Source organism: Mus caroli, unplaced genomic scaffold (assembly GCF_978045245.1).
Source record: "Mus caroli unplaced genomic scaffold, Mus_caroli_1 scaffold_6, whole genome shotgun sequence".
Classification (NCBI taxonomy): Eukaryota; Metazoa; Chordata; class Mammalia; order Rodentia; family Muridae; genus Mus; species Mus caroli.
Genome location: NW_028227261.1, coordinates 10,126,962 through 10,143,648, shown reverse-complemented (window position 1 = coordinate 10,143,648; position 16,687 = coordinate 10,126,962). Strand labels below are relative to the sequence as shown.

General features: G+C 42.6%; 1 protein-coding gene and 1 pseudogene across 3 annotated transcripts; one reads left to right on the top strand and one right to left on the bottom strand.

The window, feature by feature from the left end:
- Positions 1–6,957: 6,957 nt before the first annotated feature.
- LOC147004091 (large ribosomal subunit protein P1-like) lies at positions 6,958–7,320 on the top strand. Of its 3 annotated transcripts, none has more exons than XM_085838622.1 (2): positions 6,976–7,050; positions 7,123–7,320. In XM_085838622.1, the coding sequence occupies exons 1-2, from the start codon at positions 6,976–6,978 to the stop codon at positions 7,318–7,320; spliced, it is 273 nt and encodes a 90-aa protein (XP_085694748.1). The 3 variants fall into 3 exon arrangements, with proteins under 3 accessions (XP_085694746.1, XP_085694748.1, XP_085694747.1); XM_085838621.1 differs by having other exon boundaries at positions 6,976–7,150; positions 7,217–7,320; XM_085838620.1 differs by having other exon boundaries at positions 6,958–7,320.
- Positions 7,321–9,475: 2,155 nt separating this feature from the next.
- LOC147004090 (SWI/SNF-related matrix-associated actin-dependent regulator of chromatin subfamily A member 5 pseudogene) lies at positions 9,476–12,456 on the bottom strand (annotated as a pseudogene).
- Positions 12,457–16,687: the final 4,231 nt, after the last annotated feature.

Sequence of the window (16,687 nt, the reverse complement as noted above, 5' to 3'; positions counted from 1 at the left end):
GCCCCCATGGGGACAGAGGGTGGGAATGAATACCCTCCTGAGGTCTCTCTGTCAGAGCTCATGTTTCAGGAGTCTCTTGTGGAGGGAAGGAGTCAGTTTCTGTCTTCATGATCTGGGTTAGATTTTACATGGAGCACTCCCATAATCAAACCACAGTTCACCCTTTTCAGATGATCAGTCTCTTTGCTCTCTTTGATTTATGTGCCTCTGGCTTTGCTTTCCTCTGTGCATGTGCACTTGTGTGGAAGCTATACGACACATGTTCATCTTCAAAGGCAGCAGGACACTGAAGCAGTGATCTGCATCTTACTGTTGCTTCCCTTTTTCTCCCACCAGTTAACAAGCACAAGCCATGGCTCGAGCCCACCTACCACGGGAGAGTCACCAAGGATAACATGGTGCTGGTGGACCTCCCACCACCACCACCACCACACACCATCGCACTGGATAAAGTTTCACTGCTGTGGTTTGCAGGTGCGCAGGCCAAGCTGTGCACTGTCCACAAGCCTGGCCTCGAGAGGGAGCAACTTAAGTCTTTATGGAGGAATAACTTTTGGCCTTGATATACTTTTTTTTTCAATGTTCAAACTTTATTTAGCTGAATATTTTTCTATAGCTTTATTTTGCGTACGTGCCCCATGACAATCTCTGGTGTCCACAAAGGTCAGAATAGAGCACCATATCCCTTGGAGCCAGAGCTGTGTGGATACTGGGAATCGAACCCAGGTCCTTTGGAAAGTCAGCAAGTGCTCTTAAACACTGAGCTGTCTCTCCAGTCTCTCTTTGTTTTAAAATCATGTATGCCTGCTGAACATATTGTCGATTTGTATTTGTATTTGTTTATTTTTAACAGGCACATACCCCCATGCCCAATTTAATGAATTTACTCCCCCCCCCCCCTCTTTTTGTGGGTTTGGGTGTTTTGCCTGCATGTGCCCCGTGTACCTTGTGCATGCAGTACCTACAGAGACCAGAAGAGGGCAGTAGATTCCCTGGAACTGGAGTTAATAGTTATGCATGAATTTGTGGGTGCTGGGAACCAAACTCCGGTCCTCTGGGAAATCAGCCAGTGCTCTAACCACTGAGTCATCTCTTCAGACCCTTGTTTGTTAGAGAAAGTTTTTGCTATGTTAATACTTGCTGGCATGAAACTTGTCATCCTCCTGCTTCAGGTTTCTGAGGGCTGAGGCGACAGACATGCACCACAATGTCTGGCTTAATAAAGTTATTAAATGTTTGATATGAGTTATTTTATGAGTGAACCCTGGGTCTTTAAAAAGAAAAACCCTTTAGAACAGTGTCATAGATTTTGATCATGTGGTGATTTTCCTACATCACTGACATTTAGTGGTGTTTGCCAGTCAGATCTGCCCTGACTGCTGGAGGGCTGTGCTTTCTCAGTCCCAGAATGAGAGTAAACACTGGGATAACACACACACATGGATGTGGCTGTGTCCAGGTTTTAAATTTTTCTGTCTTTCTTTCTTTTTTTCTTTTTCTTTTTTTTTTTTTTTTTAGGTTTTTAAGTTTATTAATGTGTTTTACCTGCATGTGTGCAAGTGTGTTAGGAGGTCAGAAGAGGCCATCAGATCCTCTGTTGTGAACAGTCATGTGAGTGCAGACAGTCGACCCAGGTTCTCTGCAGGAGAAACAGGTACTCATAACCAGTGGGCCATCCCTCTAGCCTGGATCCAGCCTTTTATGCAGGTTCTAAGAATACAAACCTCAGGCAGTCAGGTTTTGTCAGGTTCTTTACCAACGCAATCATTCCCCAGCCCAAAACAACTTTTTAGTTTGGAGATAGGACATATTTTGACTAATTTTTTAAAAATTTATTTCTTTTATGTATGTGTGTACAAAGTCACTCTCTTTAGACACATGATAAGAGGATGTCAGATCCCAAAAGAAATAGTTGTAATCCACCATGTGGTTGCTGGGAATTGAACTCAGAACCTCTGGAAGAACAGTCAGTGCTCCCACCTGCTAAGCCATATTTCCAGCCCAACTCATTTTTTAAAAAGATTTGTTTTTGTTACCTTTGTTACACACCTAGAGACAAATACATGTGTGTACACATACACACATACATGCTGCACATATTATTCATATACACAGAAACATACACTGCACACATGCACACCACACCACTAATACACTGCAAACATACACTGTACACACTGCACATACACATGAAAGTGCACACACATATACCACACACATACGAACATGCATACACAGTACGAAGGCCACACACACACACACACACACACACACTCACACAAGTGCAGGTAGCTGCAGAGGACAGGAGAGGGCCTTGTGCTTTGAAGCTAGCTCTAAGTGTCCAGCTCCAGTCTTTTTCTTTTTCTTTTTTTTTTTAAACTTTGTAAGTATTTATCATTGCTCATCCTGTGTGACATTTGGAACTATATCACAGTTTTAGTGAAGTTGCCAAGGATATGTTGCCAGTGGGTTTATATACATTCCTGCATATTAAGAAGTGATTTAGAGGCTTGGGGAGGCAGCTCAGTAATTAAAAACACTCTGCTGCCCTTGTGGAGGACCAGGGTTCAACTCCCAGGATGCACATGGTGGATCAGAACTAAAACTCCAATTCCAGGAAGTACAATGCCCTCTTCTGACCTCTGAGGGCACCAGGCATGTATGTGATGGGGCACAGATACACATGTAGGCGAAAACACCATTATACAAAAAAAAAATATGTTTTCAATAAAATGAGAAAAATGTTTAAAAGGAAAGTAGTAACTCAGGCTGGGAATGTGCTAGCCTGGTACCACAAACCGTGCATTCAGAGCTCAGATCCATGTCACATGTTGAGGAGGTACACGCTTTTAGTCCCCTCAGAATTTGTGAGGTGGAAGCCAAAGGATTAAAGAGTCAGGCACATCCTCTGTGACATAGTCAGTTTGAGGAAGACCAGTGTGAGCTACATGAGACCCTCTCTTGAAACACAAAGGAGGCAAAGAATGACTATGGTCCAGGATTCTGGGGTCACTGCCCCCAGCTTTGATTTACAAAGCACCAGCTCTGTACAGTATGCAGTGATCAGAACCCACCTCACAGCTAATAATGCATTTGCTCCTGAGCATCAAGAAGAAAGGCCAGGCACTTTTCCAAATGCTTTAAAAATAAAAATATGTATTTAATTCTCCACCACTTGAAGTAATGATGCTTTTTGCCAGCCACATTTTAAAGAGAAGAACTAGGATCTGGATAGATGACTTGGTGGTTAAGAGCACTGGCTGCTCCTCAGGGGACCAAAGGTTGTTCTCAGTTACCCACATAGTGGCTCATGACCACCAACTATGACTGCAGTTCCTAGGGAACTGATGCTCTCTTTCAGCCTCTGTGAGTCCCAGGCATGCATATGGTACACTGACTTATATGCAAAGAAACATCACACATAAATAAAAACGAAGTAATTTTGTTTTGTTTTTTGAGACATGATTTCTCTGTGTTGTCCTGACTGTCCAGGAATTCACCCTGTATACCAGGCTGGCCTTGAACTCAAAGATGCACCCTCCACCTGAGCACTGGGATTAAAGACGTGCACCACCAAGGTCAGCTTTACCCCTCAGTTTCTTCATCTGTAAAGAGAAGAATTCCAATGCCCTTCCTAAGGCTTGGGCATATTTGTTTGTCTATATGAGTTGAAGAGCTTAAGTTCACTCTTGAAGACTGGGGATTTTGCTCAGTGGTAGAGCACCTGTCTACCATGCATAAGGCTGTGGGTTGCAAGCTACACCCCAAGCCCCAACCTCACTAATAATAATTAAAATAAAAACAAAATAAAAACATCATCCAAAGGATTAAAGCAGTGCTTGGTTCAGGGTCTTGTATGGAATGTCTGCTGTTTCCATGTAAACAGTGGAATCATATGTAGCATGTTTAAAAATATGTTTTCCTGACCCAGCGAGATGGTTCGCTGGGTAAAGGCACCTACTCCCCAGCTGGATTCCTGATCCCAGGAGGAAGGAAAAAATGGCCTCCTGTAAGCTGTGTTCCCCCTCCACAAATAGATTTTTAAAAATTCAGTTATTTTTGTTTTGTTCTGTTTTGATTATTTTTTTCAAGACAGCATCTTACTACTTAGCCCTGGCTTTCCTAGAACTCTATGGACCAGGCTGGCCTGGAACTCAGAAATCCACTTGCCTCTGCCTCTTGCGTGCTGGCATTAAAGACATGAGCCACTATACCCAACAATAAATGTAATTTTTAAAAATGTCAATGTATGTCCTTAAGTTTAATATTCTGTGGGAAATATATGTCTACTTACATAAGTTGTTATTCAATTCCCACACACTTCAGATTATTTTGGGGTTGAGCAAGGCTTATTCTGGAGACTTATGCTGAGGTTGTTTTTGCAATAGTACTGAGTCTGCTGTGTTGACAAGATTGGAGATGTCTTGTGAGGTGGCAGTAGCTCATTGTCAGTGAACTGACAGTGTCTCAACTTCTCCTGGGCTCTTTATGGCCAACTGTCCTTGGCTTCTAGTCTCACCATATCATCCCTGGTGGGGAAACTATTTCAGAGCATGTCAGCTGCATGCAGTTGGGAACGGTGATCTTGTCCATTTCTCTCCCTAGTGCCCTGGCTAGTTCAGTGATTGGGACACACCAGTACTCCATACATGTATGTGGAAGGACAGATGAGTTTGTCTAAGCCCACAAGCTTTACTAAGTATATTGCCTTTGAACCAGGCTCTTCGGCTGCAGCTCTCCAAGACATGACAGTTCAAAGTTGAGAACAGTCTGCTTTGTGTTCCCATCCCTCATGGGATGTGTGTGTAGGTAAGCACTGACTGAGCTTTCTTGACAGAACTCTGAAGCAGACACATTTGTGGTATTGAGCATTCTGTCTCTGATGCCCAATGTCAAACTCTTAGGGGACACATGGCCAAGTCTGGAGTGTTTTCTTGGTGTGATGTAAGAAAATGTGCCAGGGAGTTTGTTGAGGGTATCTGCTGCAGGTATCCCCCTTCATAAATGAGCCTAAAGGAATGACTCCCCTCTCAGCCTTTATTATTTTTCAAGATTTATTATATTAGTGTTATTATTATGTTTCTGGCCATTTTCAAATTTCTTTCTCTGGTCTATTGTCAAGTATGAACATTTTGCCAACCTGCATATATGTACACCACTTAGTGCCTGGTGCATTCAGAAGTTAGGAGAGGGAGTCAGGTCCCTGCAGATGTTTGGGAGCCACCATGTTAATGCTTGGAATCAATTTTGAGTCTTCTGCAAGAGCAGGCCAGTGCTCATAACTTTTTTATTTTATATTTATGTATATGAGTACACTGTAGCTCTCTTCAGACACAGCTGAAGAGGGCATTGGATCCCATTACAGATGGTGGTGAGCCACCATGTGGTTTCTGGGAATTGAACTCAGGATTTTTGGAAGAGCAGTGAGCACTCTTAACCGCTGAGCTTTGTCCCTTGCACACCCACCCCCACACCCACCCCTGCTATTAACTTTTAAGTCATCACCAGCCCTCATTCTTCTGTTCCATTAAACATCTTTTACTTCACAAGTAGCTTATGGTCAAATTTATAAGTTCAAAAATCAAGACTGGCGAGGCAGAAGAGTGAACATGGAAAGCCTTTCTTTGCAGAACCTTACAGATCCAGGTGCTGGTGCGTCATAGCCACTACAGTGAAATCTGTGTAGCAAGCCCAAAAGCTTGGGAAAAGTCCTGAGTCATAAACTTTCATGGAAACTTAGTCTCCTGGATCCTTCGCATCCCATACCATGATGTTCCTATAAAGTTGGTTAATAGGTGAATGGGTCTGTGTGCTTTCTTTCAGTATTGTTTTATTATCAGTACCTCCAAGGAATGGTTTGTCAAATACCTAAATTAGGTTGAACTTTGCTTCCTGGCCTTCACCAATGTCCTAGCCAGCCCTTGAGCCAGCCCTGGACTTGGGATTTCATAAGAATGTTACAGATTAAGACAGATTGCCTCCAGTATTGAAAAAGAGATAGTAAAAGAAAGCAGGCATTATCATCTACTAAATAGAGTTAGAATTCTCAGGACAATCTTAGCAAAGTAAGATTATAATTCTTATTATAGTTATATATGGCAGACTACATTACTTAATAGAAGAAAGTCCCCTACAAAATCACTCAGAATAATGGCCCAGTCACTTACATATACAAGAATTTACAATGGTTTAGGAAGTAGGTAGGGATGTGGTTTAAGGAGGAACTAGAGTATTGCATTATTCATGAGAAGGTTACCTAGAGCAGAACTCCCTAGCACATACTTTCACTAGCCCAGAAGCATAGCATAGTTAGGTATTTACTAAGAGCTGGCTGGTGGTGGGCTAAACAATAAATCAGAATGAGAACTATGGCTTGGGCAAGAAAGGACTTGCACTGGGAACATAATGACCTCACATCTGGCTTTTAGGAATATAGCTGACCTTAGATAGAGATGACTTTGTCTCAATTTTTATATTACTTAGTTCCTGTCAGTCTTTATGTATGCATTCTTCTGTTTTGTGTAAAGAGTCATTAAGCATCGGGTAACCTCAACGTACCTTGGGTGATGTGTCACCTAACTTCCTTATTTTCTTCTGTATCATAAGTCTGATGCTTCCATTGAGAAATTACATTCAGATCAACACTCTTTTATGTTTGCATCTGTTTGTCACCCTGCTGACTCCTTCATGCCTCTATACCAGGACCCTGATTCTTCCGACACTTAAGGGGCCCCTGCGAGTTGAGGGGCTGAGTCCAGTCAGTACTCGTGATTTAACACAGCCAGGAAGGCACTGCACAGGTGAAGCATACATAGGCATGGGGCAGCACAGGTCCCCATAGGTCACTGTCAGCTTCCTAAGATAGCCATTGGGATGTCTACAGACAAACCCTGTTAATGTGTTCAGTTTGCTAATGCCACTGGGGTGAGGCCCTCACTTCATCCAAGGACTAGCACCATGTCAGCAGTCCACAACATGGTGTCTGTCTCCGAGCTCGCCTGCATCTACTCTGCCCTCATCGTGCAAGACAACGAGGTGATGGTCACGGAAGTTAAGATCAATGCCCTCATTAAAGCAGCTGGTATCAGCATTGAACCTTTCTTTCCTGGCTCCTTTGCAAAGTCTCTGGCCAATGTCAACACTGGTAGCCTCATCTGCAATGATTGGGCTGCTGGGCCCGCTCCACTTGCTGGAGCTGCACCTTCTGGTGGTCCTGCTCTATCCACTGCTGCCACTCCAGCTGAGGAGAAGAAAGTGGAAGCAATGAAGGAAGAGGCTGAGGAGTCCGAAGATGACAGGGGCTTTGGTATTTTTGACTAAACTGCTTTTGTTAACTTGTCCAATAAAGAGCTGAACCTGTACCTGAATTGTACCTCCTGATACCTTTACACAAGAGTACAAACTTTAGTGCATAATGTACCTGTTAGATATTTTGCATATTACTGTGGTTTTGAGCATCTGAAAAAATGCATACTGAGGGGAATATATGTCTATAAAGAATTTGCACATATTCTTAGGTAACACACTTATATCCAGTAACACAAGATTATTGATTCTGAAGAAAAGAGTCTGATAAGGGTCAACAATCTATTCAAATATTATGCCACTCTTGAGGAAGGATTGACTTTTCTGACTTGAAGCCTTGTTGCTTGGTATCTGTTACATGAACAAGTTCATCCTGCAGAGAAATTCTGCAGATAGGCTTTAAGAAACCTTAACAGAAGTGAATGCATTCATGAGTAAGTGTGTGTGTGTGTGTGTGTGTGTGTGTAGTTTTACAAGGATTTAGGCCAGGAGAGATATGTGCAAATTGGAACACAAGTTTGTGGAATCTACTTTGGATATTTTTTTAAGCTTCAATTATATTTTTATGCTTCAAATATATTTTTTTCAAGTGTATTAGTTCATACTTAATTCTAAATAGATGTTTCATTCTCAGAACCGCAAATGTTTGCCAGAGAATTTTCACAGTGGTTAATGTTGGTTGATGCTGATATTTTATTTATTTATATTTCATGTAATCCCCTTTCCTGATTTTCCCTTCTGGAAGCCCCCTATCCCATCCTCCCTCCCTGTGCTTCTGTACAAGTGCTCCCCCACACACCGACTCCTGCCTCCCCACCTTGACATTCCCCTACACTGGGGTATGGAGCCTTCACAGGACCAAGGGCCTCTCCTCTCATTGGTGCCTGATAAGGCCTTCCATTTGCTACATAGGCAGATGGAGCCTTGGATCCTTCCATGTGTACTCTTTGGATGGTGGTTTAGTCCCTGTAAGCTCTGGAGGGTTTGATTGGTTGATATTGTTGTTCTTCCTATGGGTTGCAAACCCCTTCAGCTCCTTGAGTCTTGTCTCTAGCTCCTCCATCAGGAACCCAAGCTCAGTCCAATGGGTGGCTTCAAGCATCCACCTCTGTATTTGTCAGGCTTTGGCAGAGCCTCTCAGGAGAGAGATACATCAGGCTCCTCTCAGCAAGCACTTCTTGGCATCCACATTTGTATCTGGGTTTGATGTCTGTATATGGGATGGATTCCCAGGTGGGTCAGTGTCTGGATGGCTTTTCTGTCATTCTCTGCTCCACAGCTCAGAATAACCAAGATATAATTTACAGTACATATGAAGCTCAAGAATAAGGAAGATCAAAGTGTGGATGCTTTAGTCCTACCTAGATTGGGGAACAAAATATTCAAGGGAGGAAATATGGACATTTTTTATATAGTGATCAAGGTCAGGTTGTTCGATTTGCACCCTATAGACATTTCACTCTGAGCCTTCTAACAGATGTTCAAAAATGGTTAGGAATTACATCAAAATATAGTCTTTTTTACAAACATATGGTCATCCCAACATGGAGGAAAACAAAACTATTTGAATAATAAATCTTAGGTACAAACGAAAATTATATACTGCTATCTTTGTGGGTTTTTTTTTTTTGGAAAATGGTTATGTAAGAAATGAGTCTTACAATATCTGTACTATGTAAACCTTCCATCTACCTAAGAGCCTAGATATGCAGTCTCCAGTCCATATTTAACTGGTTCAAAGCATAATCTGGGAACTCAACCTAAAAGGAACTTAAGACTGACAGCATATGTTGAATTCAAATTTATGCTAGGCTGATTAGTCTGATAATTAGCCTGTCATGAATGCAAACAGTCACTAAAGCAACTTTTCTTAATTCATCTTCTGCTTGTGTATGGAGTGATTTCACTCTGGCAACGTATATTATTTCCATCAGCTTTATCTGCAGTCTTTTTACAAAAAGAAATATTTACAATAATATTTCTGAGATAAGCTGTGGCTCAGGTCACCTTGATCCCAGTCTGTGCCCCCTGTTACAATGACATTGGTTTTTCTCATAATTAAACTTCTCAAATTCTTTTTTTTTTAATAAATGAAGCCTGTTTTATTACTTCAATTGTTAATGATAAAAAAATTTCAGCAGAGCTGTTGCATTTTAAAAAAGTGAAACTACATACTATGTTTCTAGCTCAGTAAGCAGATGGACCTGATGGATGTGATGCCAGCACATCTTATGAAGACCCGTAAATTAAAGAACTACTAGTTAGTGATTATAAGACAAAAATGCATTCATAGTTTCAGCTTCTTTCTTCTTCCACGGCCATCAAGGGCACCGTCCATATTACATTTCTGTGTGGAAGGTTTTGGTCCTCTTTTCTTTTTCTCTGCCTTCTCCTTTTCTTCTAGTTCCATATTTTCTCTTTCAATCAAAGTAATTAAGGTATTACACCTCCTCTGGAGCTCCATCGCAGTTCTGGACTTGAGAAACCAATGAAATCTAAACTGAGGGGAGTTTCGGATGCATTGTCATAATTCATCATACACATTTTCCTTGTCGAAGCCAAGCTTGTGCAGCATACAAATGAGAAAATGATCCTCTTCTTCAATATAGTTTTTCTTTTGTTAGTACCATATGATATTCTTAGCTGATGAAAGGGTGCTTTGTACCGTCCAATCTTTGTATCTAGTGCTTTCTTGATACTTATTCTTCTTTGAATTCTTGCCTCTCCCCTTTCAATCTGAGCCATAATCTTCTCTATGTCCTGAAGCTCATTGCTTCTTTCCCAGAACACAGCTGAGTATTCAATGACTTCTTCTGGAGTTTTTCCTTCTACTTTTCTGGCTATATTTTCAATATCATCAAGACCCCACTTCTCATTAGCCTTGATAAACTGGTTAAAATCTCTCTTATTCCAATTTGTAAACCCCTGTGTCAGAAGCTTCTCTTTTTTCCTCTAACTCCTCATCATTGAGGGGCTCTGCTTCATCAATTTTTAGCTGTTCTTTCTGTGCCTGTGCTGCATTAGGTAGATCAGGACTCCGAGGTACCTTATACCCAATAGTTTTCCTGTAATACAGAATTTCTTTTTCCAGTAATTCACATAAACCCGGAGGAAAGAACTGGAAATCCTGAACATTTGGTTGTTTTGGAGGTCGAGGTGCCTTGGGTGCTTTAGGCTAACACGGAGAGCTTCCCTGAAATATGCATCAATATCATAGTTGGCTTTTCTTTCTCTTTTTGGTGGTTCAATCCACTCTGTGAATGCAATCTTTTGTTTTTCTCTATAGTCTTCTCCTTCAAAGTTATAAACGCTGGACTCTGTATCCATCGTAAAGTTTCTAAGTGAACTTTCACCCCGCTTGGAGAGAGCTTTTCATTCATTTCTGCAGTCTTCTTTGCACCTCTTTCTAAAATACCATCAATATCCTCATCAGTGATTTCACTTTCTTTTGAAGCAAACACATGTGTGGCACCACGTCGAATCATTTGAAGCATTTCATCTTTCCCAATTTAGTTCAGGTTCTGATCTACAAGCCTCCCTTGTTGAATTACTATCGAATCCAGCCTAAGTTTCATCTCAGCACGTTCCACTATTCTTTCTTCCACAGTATTATCAGTTATAAAGCAAAACACTCGGACAGTCTTCCTTTGTCCAATTCTATGGGCACGGTCCATAGCCTGAAGATCAACTTGAGGATTCCAATCTGAATCATATAAAATTACTACATCAGCAGTTGCAAGATTGATGCCCAGACCACCTGAAAGTGTGCTTAGCATAAATACAAACTTTGTGCTATTTGGTTCATTGTATGGATTGATGGAGTCTTGTCTCTCATCATGGGGTGTCTGTCCATCCAACCTGCAGTACTCATAATTTCTCCACATGCAATAATCTTCCAAGATGTCTAATACTCTTGTCATCTGACTAAAGATTAGTACTCTTGAACCTTGTTCTTTCAGTTTAGGGAGTAACTTGTCTAACACCACCATCTTGCCACTGTTGGTAACTAGATGCATATCTGTTGTGTACAGTGGAGCAGGTTCAGCTCCATCGAAGAGATACGGATGATTGCAGCATTTCCTCAACTGCATCAAAATGTTCAATAGCCTCATTTTGTCCATCTTCCCTGTTGAGTTTAATATGTCTACATCTTTCATTAATATCCGAGTATACCATTCTCTTTGCATTTTGCTAAGACCCACATAGATTTTTACTTTTTTTTGGAGGCAAACTCTTTTCAACATCAGCTTTAATTCGACGAAAGAGGAATGGACTCAAAACCATATGAAGCCTCTCAACTAGCTTTTGATCCCCAAGGCAATTATTTGTATCAGACCAGGAGTCAAAGTCATCAGCTGAATTAAACACATCTGGTAACAAAAAGTTTAGAAGTGACCAGAACTCATGCAAGTTGTTCTGAAGAGCACAGACTTCTCTTTAATAAGCATTTCATAAGATGTGACACACACATTCCACTCTCCTGGTAATAAAACATCCCTGACAAATGCAGCTTTCTCTTTATCTCCTATCAAGCAAACAGACCTAAGTGTTGGTATCCATCTCTTGAATTCACTCATCCAGTTGTGCAATGTAGACTTGGGAACCAAAACCATATGAGGACCAGGAATGTTTCTATAGTGTTTCATGTATCCAAGAAGAGAAATTGTTTGAAGTGTCTTTCCCAAACCCATTTCATCTGCAAGGATCCCATTGATGCCATTCTCATACAGAGAGATGAGCCAATTCAATCCTCGCACCTGATAATCTCAGTTTACCCCATTTTATATATGATGGAGAATCGTCAAATCGAGTACAAACATTAGTTGCTTTGGAACTTTCTGTTAATAGCTCTTCATCCTCCTCTTGCTCTGTTCTAAGGTGTCGGTAATCTCCAACTGAAAGCAAATTCTGTTTTTCATCCTTTTTTACCCGTGGGCGCCCTGGTTTCATTTTCAAGGGTGAGGTTGGAGTCTTCTGAGCAGCAGGCTGAATGAAATGTGCGAACAGCTCTGTCTGCTTTAATAAATACTCAAATCTATTTGCTCGGTCAGTTTGCATTTTTTCTTCATATATAGGATCTGGTTTTTGGATTTCTTTTTGCTTTCCAGGTGATCCATGATCAAATACTTCCTCCATCTCGGTGTCCGCGGGGCCGGGGCCGGAGCCGCGGGCGCCGCGCAGCCCTCGGGGCTGCCTTTGTTGCCGCTGCTGCTCCTTGGAAGGCGCGCTCTCGGGAGGCGGGAGCGGCGGAGGCTCCACCGCGGACGATGTGTTCCGGCTGCGTTACCCGCCACGGCCACGGGCAGGCGCGGCGCCGAGGGAAGCGGCTTGGGCCTGCGCGACACTGGCGCCCGGGCCACCGGAGGAGCAAGACGCGCCCGGAAGCTCTCACGCGTAAGGGCTTCGCCACCCCGGCTCGCTCGCCTCGCCGTCCTCTTCCTCGGGACTTTGCTCCACTGGCGTCTACCTCACGGCGGGAATCACGTCGACGGGAGTGGGCGGGGCCAGCGGGGTCACGGAGGTCAGGGAAGGCGGGCTGACTCTGAGGAGGCGGAGGGCCGAAGGAAAGGGAAAGGAAAACGGAAGGTTCTCAGAGGCCTCACGGCGCCTTCTCCTCTCCGGGAGTGGATTCTCTTCTCCATCCAACCAGGACAGCTACCTACGCCACCCGCTCTCAACCCTCGCGAGATCGCTCATTCCCCCTTAGAAGGCCGGCTCGCGAGGGCGCGTGCGCATGCTCCTCTTTGGCCCCGCCTCCTCCAGGCCTCTAGCAGGCTGTGGAGCCGAGTGGGCGGGGTCTCGAGGAAGGGCAACGGCGGTGCTTTGCGCCTTCGCTCCTCCAAGTGACTGGAGCTGGGTCTTCAGCGCTCCCTTAACGGCTCGGCTCCCTGTCTCCCGCCGCTCTTGGGAACGGCGCGACTGTTAGGCAAGGAGCAAAGGCCTGGGCTGGCCTTTGTCGTCCTGCTGCCTTCGCTCACGGACGTGACGTTAAGTGACGTTGGACTTCTGAGAGGAAAAAATCACCTCAGAATTAAAAAGTCTGCGTGTTCGCTCCTTCAGTCGGCTTCGTTTAGAGAGTTCGGTGTTTGTCAAGTTCAAGTTAAGGCAGAAGACGTGCTGCCCTGTTACAATGGCAGCAGATGAAGGCAGATAAATGATGGCGAGTTTTCACATGAAACAGCAACTTCTCAATTTCTTCTCAAATTCTTGAGGGAAAAGGTCCTACCAAAACTAAGTTGTTGTACCTTGGGGATTTTTCAATTATATTGTCTTGGTATTGATCTTTCAATTTTGTTACCTTTATGCATCTCTGATCTGACCTCTTAATTGTTTCTATCCCTAATGTTTCCCAGTCATGAGAAATTTCATTCCTTTGATCAGCTACTTTCATACATGTGTCTGTTTAGAGCAACATCTCCTGTAGCTCAGCCTTTCATCAAGCTCTATAATTAAGAATTGCTGTCATAGGTTTTACTGTTGTGAATAGAAAGGTAACCAAGGCAACTCTTATAAGGACAAAAGAACATTTCAATGGGAATGGCTAACAGGTTCAGAGGTTCAGTCCATTATCATCAATATGGGGACATGGCAGGATCTAGGAAGCCTCTCACACCCCAGGTCTACAAGACTTTCTAGAGGTTTCTCTCCAATCTCCAAATTCTACTGCTCCATATTTCCATTCATTCTTCTGGCCCTCTGGGCTCTCTCTTGTCTCCCACCCATAAATCATCCTGCTCCCCTTTTTCCCTCCCTCTCACTTCTCCCACCTAAGTCCCTCCTTAGGCAGAGAAGAAATAAAAGAACTAGTTCATTTTTTTAAAAAAATAACTTTTGAGATTATGATTAAATCATTTCAATCTCTTCAGTCCTCCCTAATGTTGAATATTAAACCCTGGAACAAAAGGCCAAGGTGCCTAATTAACAAATCAAATCAGTCCTTGGTTCCAGGTTCTCCAAAGAATCCTCTATCCCTACCTATTACAGTGCATTGCTGTCCTTTCCAGACCCCTAGCACAGAGGATGGGCAAATGTCCTCCCAGCTGCTCTTCCTCATGTAATGCATGCATTTGGCTACCTGGTCTTTTTTACTGATCATTTACCCTCCTGGCCTCTTGATCTGGCTTTTCCTCCTCCTTCTCCTCATGAGGCTCATAGTTCTGCCCATTGTAGACTGTTCCTGTGTCTGGCTATTCTTTCTTTTGATAAGAAACATTCTGCCAGGGCTCAGAGAAACCCTGTCTCGAAAAACCAAAAAAAAAAAAAAAAAAACATTCTACTTCACCATACTTAGGAGAAGCCATATCCTTTCCTTTTTATTTCATTTCTTTTTTTTTCCCCCCCATAGGTTTACTGTTTATTCATTGTTAAATGTTACAGAGTTCTTACACTGTAGGAACCATGCCTGAGAACCCAAAGAAAGAAATGGTGCAATGGACAGCCTCATCCACCCAGACAGTGTATTAAAACTTGATTCATATGCATTTTGATAATTTCACAATCTTAAAAAATAACAAGACTTGGAATTTACATCTGCTGCAGGTCTTCAGTGTTCCAGTACAGTATGCCATTAAACAAACTTTATCTTCTTTCTGTTCACGTCTTAAACCATAAACCCAAACAGAATGTGTGTTTGTGTGTCACACTGGGGTAAAGCATACTTTAAGGGAAGTTTGTGGCTCAAGGTGTTAGATTATTTGTTAAGGTTTCTGGTGCCCAAATGAACTCTTCAGTTTAACTAAGAATCTCAAGTCTCTAATCACCCCACCTCCTCCTGGCTGGTTCAGATCATACCAACATTATTGCCCAGAAGTGGAATACAGACTGGTAGGAGACACTGGCCTCCACCTCCTGCTTCCCACACTGCTGCCCTAAATCCACTAAACATGCTCTCAAGCTGGGAAAACATACATTTCCTGTTCGATCTTGTCAGTAGTAAGGAAGTATGAACTGTGTTTGGCAAAGGGATTCATTTACAGAGAGAAACCCAGGCACTACTATCATATCACATAGTCATATGTCAACAGAGTATGTGTACTGAACCATCTGTAGGTAACTGACAGGCTATTTCATTAGGTAGAAAGAAATTTAGCAGTAACCTCTTCTGAGAGCCAAGTACTACTAGATAGTTAAATTGAAATTACTAACAACAGAAATGCTACATTACTGGCTATTCCTCTGCGTCTCCAAGTGATTACCAAACATATTCCCAAGGTGAATGTCAAGAGCTGGCTAAACAATGAATGGATCTACAGAATAGACCTTCACATTTGGGGCACACACAAGGATTTATCAGACACCATGGCAGATTCTTGTGCAACATGGGTGTTTTGCTCCTGTTACTTTGAACTGTTAAAAGCCAGGTCAGTGAAACCCTCTCCTCCTGAGCAGATGCCACACTCTGTCAACAGCAGTGTGCAGACACCATACTCTGTCCACAGCAGTTCAATCAGACCTGATTAGGAGACTTGAGCACCACCTGGAGTGCAGCGGATCCACTGTCCTTTATATGCATCAAAGGCTATCTGGTTCCACCTAAGGATTGGCAAATTATAGGGCATTTCACAATTCCAATGCTTCTTTCAGACTATTTCTCCACACAATATGCCCTTAAAAAACTTACTCCATGTCAAAGCAAGGCCTTAATGTGGAACCGAGCAAGCACTATCTGAATGAAAAATTATTCAAAGAAATAAGACTACACCCCACTCACTCCCCATTTGGTGTACCCAAGTTTGGTTGAATTAAATTGAGAGTTACCTCATACAACTAAAAACTTAAATCATTTCTGACAGTGGCTTGTTCCAGGGAGTGTAACATAGCCACAGCCTACAGAGTATGCATTAGGATGGGGCACAGAACAGGTTAATTAAGGTCACTTAACTCTACAATTTTTATAGTGGATCAGAACCCAGATGGCTGACTTCTAAAGGCTTTCTGACAGGAATCCAGTAGAGTTGGTTTCAAGGTTCACACAGGCACTAGTAGCTGTGACCTTATGTAGAAGATGTGATCCACATGAAATACACAACTAAGGGCAGCAAATCTGAGGTAGTCAACCTTTAAAAGGCTCAGTATCTGAACATAAAGATGTTTGAATGACCACTGGCTGCAGGTTTGGTTTTATACGCAGAGCAACTGTGGAAACACTGTTGAATCTAATTCACAAATATTTAAGACAATGAAACACCCCTAAATCCAACACGCATCAAGATCAGTCGTGACTCTTGAACTTCCATAATGCAACAGGACTTGAGTTCTTTCAGTCACTGGACTTGAGGTCTTCAGTCAGTCACTGTAGATCCAGAAATCAAAACGACGAATGGCTGTTCTGGGTGGTTAGCTGTGCTCTAGTTACCTTGGAAGGCTTAGCAAAGACCATTCC

Bases quoted from the DNA above. Each gene is read 5' to 3' on its own strand.
- LOC147004091 (XM_085838620.1), top strand. From the start codon at position 6,958: ATGTCAGCAGTCCACAACATGGTGTCTGTCTCCGAGCTCGCCTGCATC.